The sequence below is a fragment of the Ascaphus truei genome, chromosome 4, assembly GCF_040206685.1.
Source record: "Ascaphus truei isolate aAscTru1 chromosome 4, aAscTru1.hap1, whole genome shotgun sequence".
NCBI classification, from domain to species: Eukaryota; Metazoa; Chordata; class Amphibia; order Anura; family Ascaphidae; genus Ascaphus; species Ascaphus truei.
Genome location: NC_134486.1, coordinates 203,138,495 through 203,154,742, shown reverse-complemented (window position 1 = coordinate 203,154,742; position 16,248 = coordinate 203,138,495). Strand labels below are relative to the sequence as shown.

At 42.6% G+C, this 16,248-nt stretch overlaps 1 protein-coding gene across 1 annotated transcript in view; it reads left to right on the top strand.

The window, feature by feature from the left end:
- FMN2 (formin 2) overlaps positions 1 to 16,248 on the top strand; it is a 239,343-nt gene that overhangs the window by 160,802 nt on the left and 62,293 nt on the right. The window contains exons 11-15 of the mRNA XM_075596755.1: positions 35 to 181; positions 524 to 583; positions 725 to 845; positions 2,075 to 2,167; positions 11,022 to 11,073. Coding sequence (XP_075452870.1) covers positions 35 to 181; positions 524 to 583; positions 725 to 845; positions 2,075 to 2,167; positions 11,022 to 11,073 — 473 coding nt within the window. The remainder of the gene's footprint in view (positions 1 to 34; positions 182 to 523; positions 584 to 724; positions 846 to 2,074; positions 2,168 to 11,021; positions 11,074 to 16,248) is intronic.

The window sequence follows — 16,248 nt, the reverse complement described above, 5'->3', positions numbered from 1 at the left end:
TTTTTATTGGTATACTGTTTGTATTTATTTTTAGACTTTGAGAAAGGGTCCTGCAGTTTTGCGAGTCTTGAGTTTAGTGCTTGCCTTTGGAAACTATATGAATGGAGGAAACCGAACTCGAGGACAAGCAGATGGGTTTGCATTAGACATCCTTCCAAAGCTAAAGGATGTGAAAAGCAGTGTAAGTATTTGATGTCAGTAGACATAGGACTATGTCACTTAAAATATTGAATGTTAATTTAATACACTTATTTAGTATTAATTTTGTTAACATGTTGGTAATGAAACATTTTGCTATCAAAGTATAATAGGTATCCTATTTAGGGAGCTGTCATTCTTATAACTCGAACCCTTTTTACTTTGCAACTACTGTATTTAAATTTGCTACGTACTGTATAGTAATTAAATAGAAGTCACTACGATAACAAAATGTAAGTTAGCTTGAAGTTTATATAATGTACATATATAAAACAATTCTCATAACGATGCTTGAATTTCATAAACGTTTGCTTTTTTTGTCTAGGATAACAGTAGAAACCTTCTTTCATATATTGTTTTCTACTATTTACGCCACTTTGACGAGGTAGGTATGCTATTTTCTTCTACTATTTATACCTGTTTAGCTTCCTAAAAGCCCTGAGGAAATAGCATTCATTCTTTTGTCTCATCCTTGCTTCTTTCCTTTTCAATAAATCTCGATTGTAACCCCTGTACCCGCTCCCAGAATGCTGGCAAAGAAGAATGTGTTTTTCCACTGCCCGAACCTCAAGATCTGTTCCAAGCCTCACAGATGAAGTTTGAAGATTTTCAAAAGGATCTGCGCAAATTAAAGCGAGATTTGCTAGGTAAATACAATTGTACACGGTATATTCTACATTTATTTTATGGGGGAATGAGTTAAGTGTCCCGTGGAAATCTCATCCACTTATATTGCTTTGTTTGGTTTCATTGCAATCATAAATTGATGACGTAAATAAATATAAATAATCTGTGTAAATTGAAAGATAAATATTTTTTATTGCTATTTAACGCTGTCGGGGTAGGCAACTCTGTATGCAGAATCATTTTAAGCAGCGAGTCTCTGCATTGTAGAGATTACAATCTAATTTTGCTGACTGTGACACAGGGAGATAAAGTGACTTGCCTTTGTCACATGGAGATATGAGACTGGAATTTGAACACAAGGAAAATTACCAATGAGCTGCAGTATTACTTCAGCTATTTTGCACTTTTTTATGTCATCTACTAAAAATATACCCTATTAGTGAATAAATTGCATCTTCTATGCCATGACTGGTGTAACTCATTGAACAGTTTAATGCAAATTCTAGCATTGTACTAGAAAGTTATTGTATGTAATTCAAAGCGGGCTCAGCGGAAACAGAACAGTACGGTACAAAATCTAGTGAGATTGTACAAAAATACAAGAAAAGTGTCGGAAATAAAAATGTGCACCTCTTTCAGCAATGAAAAAAGGGGAAAAAGCAGCGCACAACCAGGGGTGTAGGGTCCAAAACATTTTTTTATTGAATCATAAGTAAAAAAAGGAGGTACACAGCTCTGCTACGCGTTTCATACACTTCTGTACTTTATCAAGGAACTTCCAGTAAAAGTTTTAACTTTTTTGTGTGCCCCAAGATGTAGTGACTATGTCATGGGGTCTGGCACTCCAGGGGCCCCATGATACAGTGACATCATGCACCAGGAGGGTTGTTTCCCTGATACATCGCATCCTGCATTCCAATGGAGCGCAGCACGTGATCTGCATTGTGAGGAAATGGCAGAAGACTCGTTCCATTTCCTGAAAAATGGCTGCCGAAGTCACGTGACTGCACTTTGCCAGAGGGACCTTGGCACTCGGGTACAGCACTCAAAGGGTTAAACTGTGCACTCACTATTATTGTTGTGTATATATGTATAGTTTTATTTATATAGCTCCAACAATGCAATGCAAAATTATAATCCATCGAAAATGAAGAACAATGAGGCTAGCAAGTAAATTATACGTTTAGATTTTACAATATGATTCACTTTAAAATGTGTGCATTCATTTATTTTTTTTGTTTTATTTTAGCATGCGAGACAGAAGCAGCTAAAGTTTATAAGACATCATTAGAAGAACATTTACAGCCCTTCAAAGCAAACATGGAAGAGTTTATTGGCAAAGGTAAATACCCCAACTCTCTCTTCTGAGACAAGATAACAACAATGTAACAAAGGCAGGAGAGTATTTTACTTTGTTCTCTAAATTAAGCTCAATGGGCTGTTTCACCTACTATTAACAGAATAAAGTGACATGATGGATCACGGCAGCAATAATTAAATCTATTACCTTGCCAGTTGGTAACACTGGACAAGAGCAAGGGTGAGAGGTCAGGGAAGAGAAGTAACATTTTGGTATCATCGGCATTGAGATCATGTTGAAAGCCCAAATATTGTATTAGTTCACCAAAAGAAGAGGTGTATAGTTAGAATATTAGAGGACCATTTTGAGGCGTGCTTGCCCATCCACTGAGGGCAGGGAGGGTGAAGGCTCTCTGAGCTGAGGTGGCTGTGCGGGGTGAGGAGCGGGCAGCCATTTTGGCCCGGAGGACTCACGGAGGCTCAGGAGAAGAGGAGGGCAGATCGGAGCCAACGCCGGGCTGAGGAGTCTCAGCGGGGCTTCCCCCTACACAGGTTCACTACAGGTGAGTAGGGACATCGCGGTGGATTGGCGGGCACTTCAATCTTACCACGGAGCGGCACCACTTTAGCCTAGCAATAAAATGTCTGCCACCAGCCTATGAGGTTAGCGTAGCGGAGGCCCGGCACCTGCATCCCCGTTAGCTGATTTTCCCCGGGGCTCAAAATATTAGCAGGGATGAGATATCCCGCTGAGTCCATCTGGGGTGTTGTGGGAGGGAGAGAGGGATCACCTAGTGTGTGGTGCCAAAAGACTGAACAGTTTAACCAGCAGAGTCCAAGTACATGTGGGCAGGGGCTGGCAGTACCTTTCAGGCTCCCCTGTCAAAGATATTACACCAGAAAAAGGGCTTAGGGTTCACTAAAGTCACAGTACACCCCCCTCTGCATACCCTACTGCCCCTGCCTACTGCCCCTGACATAGGGAGGTGTTGATTACAAGAACTACAGCAGCACTCTGAAACACAAAAATATTAAAATATAAAGAAGAAACAGCCTGAATCCATCTAGAGCGCTGCTGATATAAATAAGTGTCTATACTTGCCTGCCACCACTAGGCAATATCCACATAGCAGATAAAAAACCAGCTGCAGCAAAAAGACATAGCAATTCTGAATGTCTGTATATTATTAAAATTTTTATAATTGGCGAGACTTCCGGTGACGTCACCGGGCATGGTCACCTGAGAGAACAGCTCCAGAGCCCCTCCGTCTGAATAATATCAGATCAAGCACAAACAACAGCAAGCAATCCCCAAAACTTTCAGGACTGCTGCATAAAACAATCAGGATGGCTGCTAAAACCAAGAAATTGCAAAACCAGAGCATTACCTTGTTTTTTCCGGTGAACTAGCGCTCGGCGGAGCATAGTGTCGATTCCCAAGATGGCGCCACGGCATGCGCGTCAGGGGAGCCCACCCGCGAGCAACAGCAAATGGCGCGAGAAGAGGAGGGTAAAAACCAGAAACTCACTAAAGATTATTTGGAACAGCTATTCCTAAAAATGAGGCAGGGATTCCAAGAGGACCTGACCAAAGCTATAAATGTTTAAAGTCTGAGCTTCGTTCCCTTGCCCAGAGGACTGAAATTCTGGAAAATAAAATGGAGGAAATTCGGGTCTCAATCCTCGGCCGAGGATGACTTGAACAGAATGGGTCATGAGATTCTCGCCCTTAGGGATTGCCTAGAGGACCATGAGAACCGGGACCGAAGCCAAAATCTACGCGTCCGCAATATCCTAGAGAAGATCTCAGCGGATGCTTTATGGCCCTACGTCAATCGGTTATTCCCAGCTCTAGTCCCAGACCTCAGTCCTGGAGATCTTGAAATAGATCGCGCTCATAGAGCACTGTGTCCTAGGTCAGAAGACCCCAAGAGGCGGAGAGATACTATAATCAGATTCCACTCTTACTCCACAAAGGAAATTTTCTCTCTCTATCCCTTTTTTAATCTCCGAAGGGTTTCTGCAAAACGTCACTTTATAAGTAAGAAGGTGAAAGGATCCTTGGTTAAACAGCGGTTAGAATAAGAAGGTTCATTATATGTTTTGTTTATTAATTGAACCTTTCCGTCTCAGTGCACAAAATTTGTTTTGAGGATACCTGTTCAAAAATGTTTTTCTTATACCAAATTGTGAAACCCTGTGAAAACCAATAAAAAAGTTTGAAACAAAAAAGAATAGTAGAGGACCAAGGACAGCCCTGTGAGACCCCAACAGAAAGAGGGAGTGAAGAGGTGTAGACACCAGAGAGAGAAACACTGAAGAAGCGGTTGGCTAGGTAGGACAAGAACCAAGTGTGAGCTGTGTCACAGAGGCCTGTGGAGTGGAGAGTATACAGGAGAAGGGGGATGATCAACAGTGTCGAAGGAGAAGGGACCCTTAGACTAAGTTGTGACTAGATAATTGGCCACTTTTGTTGGTGCTCTCTCGGTGGTGTGTAGAGGACAGAAACCAGATTGCAAGGAGTTGGCAGAGAGAAAGTGAGTCAAGCAGTTGTATAAAAGCCGCTCAAGTATCTTGCATGCAAAGGGGAGAAGAGAGATAGGGAGTTTGGGTCAGGAGCAAGTTTCTTGAGAATGGGTGTGATGGGTGCATGTTTAAAGGAAGATAAAAATGTGCCAGAGATGAGGTTAAAATGGTGATTTAGAGTAGTGATTAGTGCTCCAGTGAGGTAGTGGAGGAATTTTGAGGGAATAGGATCAGGGGGGCAAGTAGGATGAGATGATGAGAGGAGCACAAGAGAAAATGAGTTGGATGTAAGTGTGCACATGGAGGTAGGTGGTGTGTGGAGCCAGACACAGAGTTGTCATATATGATGGACTTAATGTTATCTGTGAAGTAGATAGCAAGATCTTGGGGCATGAGGACGGAAGGGGACACAGGTGCAGTTTGGCAGAAAAGTTAGTTAAAGTTGACAAAAAGACATTAAGGGTTAGAGGACAAAGCTAGGATGAGTGAAGAAAAGTAGTTTTGCTTGTGAAGGGAAAGGGCAGTGTTATCGGAGTAGAGTATGACATTGTCATAGAAATAATTCAATCTGCAATACTTAAGGTCCGAAGATTAATGATATTGAAGTTTTCATGTAGCTACATGGAGAGGTGTACTCAAGCAAGCTTCTGAATGCCCATCTGCTCTTCTATACCAATACATTCATTAGCATGGTTCCCAAATGGTTTTGAAGCAAAAAGTGGCACTGTGTGCTCATTTGCATGTAATTTTCCAGAATCCCTTGCTGCAGTGGAAGTGCTGTGTGCTGGGTGATAATGGTGAAAGGTAGGGTTGCAGACCTGTCTAAGACATGCAAATGAGTATACAGTAATATTTCCATTTGCTATATGCTTTGCTGTGGAGGGTTTTTGTCACTTTTTTTACCCACCATAACTTAACTAAGTATGGTAAAACCCATCCTCATTGCTTCATTTTTGCAAAACCAGTGTAACCAACCCCACACTGATGAGACCCATTAAGGTCGAAACGGCTGTCTGTGGGTGGGTTTACTGGCTATGAATCTTAACCCTGGCTGTGCTCAAAGCTGTGACCATGCAGAAAGCTTAAGCCTATAGGGAACCATGTTAAAAATGGGTTTGAAGCAAAAAGTGGCACTGTGTGCTCATTTGCATGTCATTTCCCCGAATCCCTTGCTGCAGTGGAAGTGCTGTGTGCTGGGTGATAATGGTGAAAGGTGTGTGTGTGTGTGTGTGTGTGTGTGTGTGTGTGTGTCGCATTGCTTGAAAAACATACACATCCGCATTTACAGATACCAGCCAGTATAACTACCATATAAGGCTTACATTTAGGCATATGTCAAATCCCTAGAGGTCACTCCCCCTCAGTCCTGAAAGAGGTATTTAGCCATACAAAGAGAAAAGGCAGTCTGCAAGAGAGAAATTATTTAACTCTTTACATGCCAGACTAACGTGCAACCCAGCATCCATTATAGGTACGGCACATTCTACGTATTCACAACATTATAGTGAAGAATTGGCTTTAGAGCTTTTTTTACTCCAGAAACGTTCACAAATTGGAGTTTACATTTGGAGGTAGTAGGTAACGCTTGTGTGCCATGGTTGTAGCTTAAATTGTTTTGGGCAGTGTGTGGGGGCATGAGTGGTCTTGTCAAGGGCTGGTGAAAGTGTACTTTAGCGGTTGCTAGGATTGGGCAAGAAAGGGTAGAGATTGAATGGAGGAAAGGTTGTGACAATGTTGAAAATTGAAGGGGATCTAGAGGGTGGAGGTTGCAGAGGGTAGAGTGAAGCTAAATTTTAGGAGGTGATGATCAGAGAGAGGGAAGGGCATGTTAGATGAGTTATGCTGCGCAGAAGTGGGAGAAAAACAGATCAAGGGAGTGTCCATTGCAGAGTAGAGAGATTGTTCATTGAGAGAGACTATAGGTGAATGTTAAGGAGTGAAAATTGGCGGCTGAACTAGCATAGGGGATAGTCAATAGATATGTTAGTCTCCCAGGATGGCAATAAATAGGCGTGTCAGAAGTGAGGAAGCCAGGTGGGAAAGTTGTCCAAAAAATTGAGAGGTTGGTCCAGGGGGGCAATTGATGATAATAACATGGAGAGAAAGGGGGGAAAAGAGACTAATAGCGTTGAATGATGAGGAGAGGGAGAGAAAGGGGAATATGTTGTGAGATGTGCAGCATGGGTAAAGTAGTATTCCTATGTAATGCTTGCACTGCCCACGAACAAGACAGGGCCCCGGTACTGAGGTGGGGAAGCATAGAACCACGCACCCACCGCAGCGGAAGCGTGCCTGGCAAGCGGATTGTCAATGTAGCCGGGTCTAGGTTGGAAAGAGTGGGTTAGTCCAGATACTTGCCAAGGTCTTCAGATGGAGAGGTCAGAATCGTAGAAGTCCGTATAGCCGTGGTCTGGGTTGGAGAGGTACATAGAGTTGAGGGTAAGACGGGGTCGAAGTCCAGAGGGGGTTCAGTAGTCAAGCTGGGTCGGTACACGTAGAATCCAAAAACTGCAAGAGAGACTGAGACAGGAGCAAGGCACAACAGACGCAGGAGCACAAGACTACAACTAGTTATGCTCAGCGAAGATTAGAAGTGAGAGCAGGGTATATAACAGGAACAGGAACCAATAGCCAAGGAGGCGGAGCAGAGACGCGGCCTCTGCGGCAGTTGGATAGGCTGTAGCAGACAAGTGAGCATTAGGAGATTTTGCCACGCAGCTGGGGAGCGGTGCATGGCGTCACGTGAGCGCGCCGTGCGCGAGAGAAGCGCGGCATGACTGATGGGGCGGAGCTAAGCTCCATGGCAGCATTAGAAGAGCTGCGTGTGCGCACGCGCTCTGTAAACAGAGCGGGGGTGTACGCACGCCCTGTGCCAGAGCGGAGGTCTGTGCGTAGACAGGTAAGAAGGGAACACGCAAAGGACGTGTTCCCTGATTCCTTACAACCTCCGAGTGATCATACTGTGATTAATATATGTATGCACACCTGCAATATCCATTGGTTTTGGTCAAGAGACCGTATATATAGATGTGATTCAGAAAGTCAAGATATTGTTTTACATATGGTAATACACCGATTGATTTATGACAAAAATAATATCACCACTCCACATAATAGGAACTTTTAATAATGTATATATGTTTTTAACATCTATGTAGATTTAATAAAATTTTTATTATTTTTGACTTTCCCCTGTGAATCTGGGCACTACTCAGACATACAGTATCTAACTGTTGGACCATTTAAGTCCATTAAAAATGACACTACACACATGACATGAGTTTGCTACCTAGAAGGGTTTCTTTTTTGATCAAACTCTTTGATCACCACCGATACCATTGTATTTAATACCCTTTAAGCACCTGTCATTTATAACTATATTGGTTAAATCAATTAAGGTGACAGCGGTCTATTTCACTTATTTAACCTACTACTCCACCCGGTCTATTCCCTGGTCTGGGGCTGTGGCTAATAGAGAGACCACCAGCAGTGACGACGATGACTGAGAGGGTGAGCCAGGTTTCTGTCGTGGCTAGAAGGTTTAAAGAGCTGGAAATAAATAAGTCACGGATAGCTGTAAGTCTAATGAAGACAGATCGTGCATTACATAGGTAAGAGGAAAAGTGCAATCCTGTCCCAAGTCTCTGCTTGCCTACTGGCTATATCCTCATGGATGGCGCTCCCCCACCTTAAACTTAATATGGCTAAAACAGAGTTTGCCATATTTCACCCCTAATCCTGGCTCAATATCACCTTTTTTCCCTCAGCGTAAATGGTTCTACCATCTATCTAGTCGCCAAAGTACGTTGCCTAGGAGTGACATTTGACTCTTTTCTTTCCTTCTCTATTCACATTTACGGCACAACTAAAACTTGTTGCTTCTTCCGTAATATCGCTAAGATTCGCTCTTTCCTCTGAAACACTACTGCTAAAACTCTAGTGCATGTCCTTATCCTCTGAGTCTGGATTATTGTAACATACTGCTAACATGCCACCCCCGCCTCACAACTTTCTCTTTTGCAATTCATTCAAAATTCTGCTGTTAGAATAATTTTACTTTGTCCCAAAAACAGTCTCTGCTCATCTCCTACTTAAATCCCTCTCCTGGCTTTCCATCAAGTTTTGGATCACCCCCAAAGTTATCCTCCTTACCTTCAAGGCTCTCTACTCATCTGCTCCTCCCTACATATCAGCTCTGATCTCTCACTATGCCCTTGCTCATCATGCGTTCTACCGACAACTGTCTCCTTTCCACCCATTTCACCTCTACTGCTCTCTTGCCTTAAACCTTTTTCCCTCACTACCCATTACCTGTGGCATCCCCTCGCACACGGTTTATGCCAAGCACTTTCTCTCCCCACCTTTAAAACTAACCTTAAAACTCACCTGTTGCTGTATAAGAAACATTTCATTAGGTTAGACTCATTGCTACTGTCACACACCCACACTTATTCCATCACCTGCTACTGTATCTCTGTAACTTTCCCATCATTCCACTTAGATTGTAAGCTCTCCAGGGCACGGATTTCCTTTCCTATTGTCTGATCTTAGTACATCTTTGGGCCTATATAAAGATATACATACAAAAGGGGGCGAGGGGGATGAGGTTGGAGTGACTGTAGTGCGTGGGGAAAAAGAGACTGGAGTAGGGTGTGTGACTTGAAAGGATTGGTATGTAGATAGGGCCAGCATTAGGGGATATGTCACCATATAGGAGTAGGGGGAGAGTTGTTGAATTTTTTGAAGGATGTGGATGTGAGGTGAGAAGCAGAGGAAGTTGATGGCTGCAAAATGAGGGAGATGACCGTAAAGACTAAAGAAATTAGAAAAGAGGGTTTAGAGAAGAATGTGAGGGAGCTAGATCTAGAGGCAAAAGTGCAAGTGAGAGCATAGATAAATAAGGGAGAGCAAGGTAACAGTAGTCCAAATGGATTGGACTGAAGTTCATTATTTAAGATGAAGCTGTAATGTTTCCAGTTCAGGGTCTTAGCAGGCGCAGTGTACAAACAGTAGCAAATGGAAAGCACTGTTTGGTTGCTCAGGGTATGAAGAGAGTGAGAGGCTGGAGACAGAATGTGATTCTGCTATAACATTCATAGAGCACTAACCTTACCAGCTGAGGGGATGAGGATAAGCAGTAGTCAGTGTCTCTATCCTAAGCCCTTAACCTTTGTATGCTGATCAAATCGTATTTCTGCAGGGTGCAGAATGTTGAGGGGGGGGGCCTCTTTTCTCAGGTGTAGAGTGAGAAAGAGGCTGGAGATGACATTGTTTTCACAGGTAATGTAACATATCCTATTTCCACAGGATTCATTAGTAGTGTTGCAGAATATCACATATACAGGTATCCCACACAAACAACAAGAGACAAACTACAGTAGTGTTTATGATATAACCGTATTTATAAAGAAAGTAGCAATGGACACCCAGGTATCTTATGACCCTTAACAGAAGGATCACTATATACATTCATATAACAATGGCAACATAAATCTCTGACTAAGTGCTGTGCAGGTATATGTCAGTGTCTGTTGTTGAAGCCACCCAATCCTGGGTATGAAGGCCTGTGTAATAGTGCCGGCACACCGTTGGAGCTCTTAACTGGGTATAATTGTAGTAGGCATGTACTTTGCAAAATGCTTCAGTACCCCATTATACTGCTTCCGTTGCGGTTCCTCCTACTGTTCTCACTTTGATGCTCTGCTTGGCCTCCTCGCAATGGTAACTGCTCTCCCTCCAGCCACTGTCTTCTCACAGATGCATAGAATAGGCTGGCCCCAGTTCCCCAACAGTCAGTCCTGAGATCACTCAGGTGCATGCAGATCTGCTGTAGCAGCTCTCCCCTTGCAGCTCAGCCCCTGCGTATCCTGCCAGTGACTCTTAGAGCGATCCTAATTTAGTCCCGCCTCTCGAGTCCAATCTCATTGCCTGAGGCCCTTTCCATTACAAGTCACATCCTCCTGTACCAGAAGTAACTCCCTGCTGCAGCACAGCAAGCTGGGAGTCAGACTTTTCTATTGCAGCCAGGAGGCAGTGTGTGTCAGCTGTTTGCACGTACAAGGAGGTTACATATTAATAGGGAGATTTTCCTCAATGAAAACCAACTGTAGGAGTTAAAGGTACTGTACATCTATAGTACATATTTTTTTAGTATAAATGTGAGAGGTTTTATTGATTCATGTTTTCTAGCTTCTATTTCCTAAGCTTACCTATTTTTCTATAAAAAAAATATTGATAATTTTCTGGAATCATTTATAGCATACGGGTATTATTTTAAAATTGTTTCTAGTGATAAGTACATGCATAAATATAATCTTTCTACATGCTTAAATACTTGTTTTACCTACCTGTTTCAACTATCTAATTCACAGCCAAAATTGACCATGAAGACGCAGAAAAATTATTGACCGAAGTTCATTTAAGGTAACTGAAACAGACATGTTTAACTATATATCGACAGGAAGGTACCAACACAGTTAGTGTTTCTTAAAATTATTACTTTCACTTGCGATGCACATTTGAGTAAGTATTTGGTTATATCAGATTCTCTGTGATCATTGTATCTTGGAATGTATTTGATACTTAATATTCTTTACTGAGGGATTTTTTTTGTGGTTCTCAAATTAGTGGTGAAATTCTATTTTTAATTCTGCATCTATATATCATTTTAAGCACAGTCAGTCTACTTAGAGAGATATGTAAATGTGTTGAAGTTCGTTTGTAATGTAGTATAACCCTGTGTGGTTCCTGAGAGGCCAGATAGCTATACCATAGTAGTGTGTGTGCCTTGTCAAACCCGGTGAAGGGGTTTGCTCCCTGTGATTCATATGGGGCTAAAGTTGCTTAAACATTTATATTTATGTCTCCCTCCTGCCTTTTGCCTCCAAACTCCTTGGACGTCTTGTATTCTCTCGCTTGCTCCATTTTCTCAACACCTATTCTCTCCTAGACCCTCTACAATCTGGCTTCCGCACTGCTCACTCCACGGAAACAGCCCTCACTAAAATAACGGATGACCTCCATGCTGCCAAAGACAGAGATCATTACACTCTGCTCATATTACTCGACCTCTCTACCGCATTTGACACCGTGGACCACCCTCTTCTCCTTCACATTCTCCATACTCTTGGTATTCGTAACAAAGCTCTATCCTGGATCTCCTCTTACCTCTCTCATCGTACTTTGTGTCTCTTCTGCTAACACCTCCTCCTCTATTGATCTCTCTGTGGGGGTACCCCAGGGCTCTGTGCTGGGACCTCTTCTCTTTTCTCTGTACACACTCTCTCTAGGGGACCTAATAACATCTCTTGGGTTTAAATATCACCTCTATGCTGATGACACACAAATGTACTTTTCAACACCTGCAGTACAAACCAAAGTTTCTGAATGTCTCTCTGCTATATCATCCTGGATGGCCCTCTGCCGCCTTAAACTCAACATGGCAAAAACAGAGCTCTTCATGCTTCCTCCCAAACCTGGCCCTACTACCTCCCACATTACTGTTGGAAGTACGATCATTCACCCAAGCACGCTGCTTAGGGGTCTCACATTCTCCTCTCACATTCAGAACATTTCTAAAACCTGTCACTTTTTCCTCCGCAATATCACAAAGATACGCCCGTTTCTCTGTTGCTCGACTGCTAAAACTCTGACTCATGGCCCTCATTCTCTCCCTTCTTGATTACTGTAACCTCCTGCTGTCCGGCCTTCCTGCCTCTCACCTGTTTCCCCTACAATCTATCCTAAACACTGCTGCCAGAATCACTCTACTCTTTCCTAAATCTGTCTCTGGGTCTCCCCTCCTGAAATCCCTCTCCTGGCTTCCGATCAAATCCCATATTCCACACTCAATTCTCCTCCTCACTTTTAAAGCTTTACACTCTTCTGCCCCTCCTTACATCTCAGCCCTAATTTCTCGTTATGCACCATCCCAACTCTTGCATTCCTCTCAAGGATGTCTTTTTTCTACCCCCTTTGTATCTAAAGCCCTCTCTCGCCTTAAACCTTTCTCACTTACTGCCCCGCACCTCTGGAATGCCCTTCCCCAATACCCGACTAGCACCCTCTCTATCCACCTTTAAGACCTACCTTAAGACACACTTGCTTAAAGAAGCATATGAATAGCACTGTGGATTATACTGGACACATGATACTGCTCTGGCAGCTTTTATTCGAAGTAATCACCGGCTTGTACCTGGCATGTTCCTGGAATGCCACACTGTTCACCCGGAGCATGCCGGGCTCCTTTTGCCTTCCCAGCCAGGCGCATGCCCGGCTGACGCGCGGTTGATGTGTTAATTAATAATGGTTCAGGATTTACTAGGCTGCAATGCTTCGCGTGTCCGCCAGATGGCATAAATTCATGAATTGTAATGCAGTATATATATATACATATATATATATATATACTGTATAACAACAACCCCTATAACCCCTAACATACAGTACTGTACACATACAGTACTGTATATGCACATCAATGATACTGTAGGCCGGCGGGGGCGAGATGTGTTTGCAGCAGAGAGAGAACCGCTGCTCTCTCTGCGCAAACATCGGCACATTAAAAATTATTTAAAATACATTTTTATTCATAGTGTAGATGTGCAGGGGGTCTCCGGAGCTGAACCGTGTTGGTTTCAGGTCGGGGGACCCCCTGCTTCCCGAGATACAGCGCCCTTTATGAGGTGCCGGTATCCCTCTGCATTTAAAGGTCCCGATCACGTGACCGCGACATGTAAACAAAGCAGAGGGATACCGGCACCCCCTAAAGGGGCCTGTATCTCGGGGAGCAGGGGGTCCCCGGACTTAAAACAAAAACGTTTCTGCTCCGGAGACCCTCTGCACATGTACAGTATAAATAAAACACATATATAAATAAACACTCGTTCCTTACCTTAGCGGCTATGTGCTATGGTAACGAAGCAGCATTTCTGTATTTTAATAATATTGTACAGTGAGCAGGGGGTTCCCTGAGCCAGAAATTAATGCTCAGGGGACCCCCTGCTCCTGCACAATATTATTAAAATACAGAAATGCTGCTTCATTACCATAGCTGATAGCCGCTAAGGCAATGAAGGGGTTAACTCACCGTGCCCGCTTTATTGTGGGTAGTGGGGGTGGGTGAAGGGGGTGTTTGGCCCTTGGTGGGAGTTTAGGACTTGCGGGGGGGTTGCGGGTGCACTTAATCCCTTCATGACCGTAGCAGTTAATACCGCTACGGTCGTGAAGGGGTTAAGTGCACCCACTACCCCCCCGCAAGCCCTAAACAACCACCGTTGGGGCTAATACCCCCTTAACCCACCCCCACTACCCACAATAAAAAAAAATCACACACAGCAGCAGCACAATTAATAAATAAATCTAAATAAATAAATAAATGAATATAAATAAATACATTTAAAATACATTTTTATTCATAGTGTAGATGTGCAGAGGGTCTCCGGAGCTGAACCGCTTTGGTTTTAGGTCTGGGGACCCCCTGCTCCCCGAGATACAGGCCCCTTTAGGGGTGCCAGTATCCCTCTGCTTTGTTTACATGCCGCGGTCACGTGATGGGGACCTTTAAATGCAGAGGGATACCGGCACCTCATAATGGGGGCTGTATCTCGGGGAGCAGGGGATACCCGGACCTGAAACCAATGCGGTTCAGCTCCGGAGACCCCCTGCACATCTACACTATGAATAAAAATGTATTTTAAATATTTTTTAATGTGCCGATGTTTGCACAGAGAGAGCAGCGGTTCTCTCTCTGCTGCAAACACATCTCGCCATGGGACGGCCTATAGTATCATTGATGTGCATATACAGTACTGTATGTGTATGTTATGGGTTATAGGGGTTGTTGTTATACAGTATATACTGTATATATACAGTATATACTGCATTACAATTCATGAATTTCTCGGCTTCAAAGACAACAGCTCGCAAACGCCCTCATGCGTTTTTACACGGCATTGCAGTATTGCAGCCAGCGGGAATAAAATGCTTAAATCACGGGTGCGATATAACGCTATATACCCCGGGAGAAAACGATACAAAACCGCACATCACCGGGATATTCCGAAATTCGCGGAACTAGCCAACTTCGAATAAAGTTGGTCGCCACTGTACATATAGCTTGGCCTCCTGCAGACGCACTTAACCGGAATTCCCTCCTCCTGTCTCTGTACGTTCTCCCTACCTACCAATTAGACCGTAAGCTCCTCGGAGCAGGGACTCCTTTTCTTAATGTTACTTTTATGTCTGAAGCACTTATTCCCATGACCTGTTATTTATATTATCTGTTATTTATTTGATTACCACGTGTATTACTACTGTGAAGCGCTATGTACATTAATGGCACTATATTAATAAAGACATACAATACAATACAATTTATACAGTTCTGCACAGGAGAAACAAGTTACAATAACACATACTGTAGTCAACATTTGCAGTACAAGATCCTGTAAAGTTGTTGTTTGTAAACTGAAGTGCAACAAAGGCAAAAGCTCGGTATTGTTTGCATACTTTATATCATTTGGATGTACAGTACAGTAACAAATACCCCTTTATTTTCTCCATTATCAATAATTTGTCCACTGAACTGCAGCACTTCTTCACCAGACCAACTTTTGTTCCAGGAAAATTTAACCCACAAACAAGAAATCTCTTCAATTCTGCAGAGAAGAAAAATAAATATAGAATAATTTTAAAAAATCAGTGGCAAGGAACATGTGTTATGAAAGGGTAAATCCCCAAACCAGCATCTAGTCATCTTCCTTTGACTCCAAGAAGTTATCATTGATATTGGAAATAGGTCACTAAAGTGTACAATATATCACTTGAACAGCCATGGCAATTCACTGTTTTCAGAGTCTGCTTTTGCACTACAGTACTTGTACTGATTTTTAGTTGCGGGTGTCGGACAAACTTGAAATGAAGTCTCGGCGATAAAAAAACTGTACTTTTCTATTAGGATAAGGAATCACCTTATAACTTAATCTTGCTACATGTAAGATTCCCTTCTGTGACTCAGACGAAACTGGAACTGGAATTGTACCTTCCATAGCACTAAACTACTGTAGATGCATAGCATTCTTTGAAGTAAACATTTTCTTCACTTACTCACATTAGTCTTCAGTCAAACAAAGGCCTAATCATTAAAGTGCTTGGATTTTTTTTTATAATTAATTGTAACACCCCGTTAAACAGGTGGTGGATCTTGAATCTTCATGAGTGGGGATAAGACGGTTTTATAGCATATTAAATAAGAGCCTAGGAAAGGAATTGAGAAACTATTCTCTGTGTTATGAACTTGAAGAAGTTCACTACATCTATATAGTGGTTTATGTTCTGTGGTGTTCCCAAGAAGTTAAGAAGAATTCTGTCCTAATGTTTAATGTTGAAGATGGTACAATATTAAGTTGATTGATTTGTTATTAGTGCATGATTGAGTACACATAAATGCTTTCTTTCATAATCATTTCATAGTTGAGCACAAATAGGACTCTCTAGAACTCTACCATAATTAAATAAAAGCCCACAAATAAATGCACACCACTTCATGGTATAGTATGTGATGCACTTAAAATAGTAAAAAATAATATGCTGAATGCA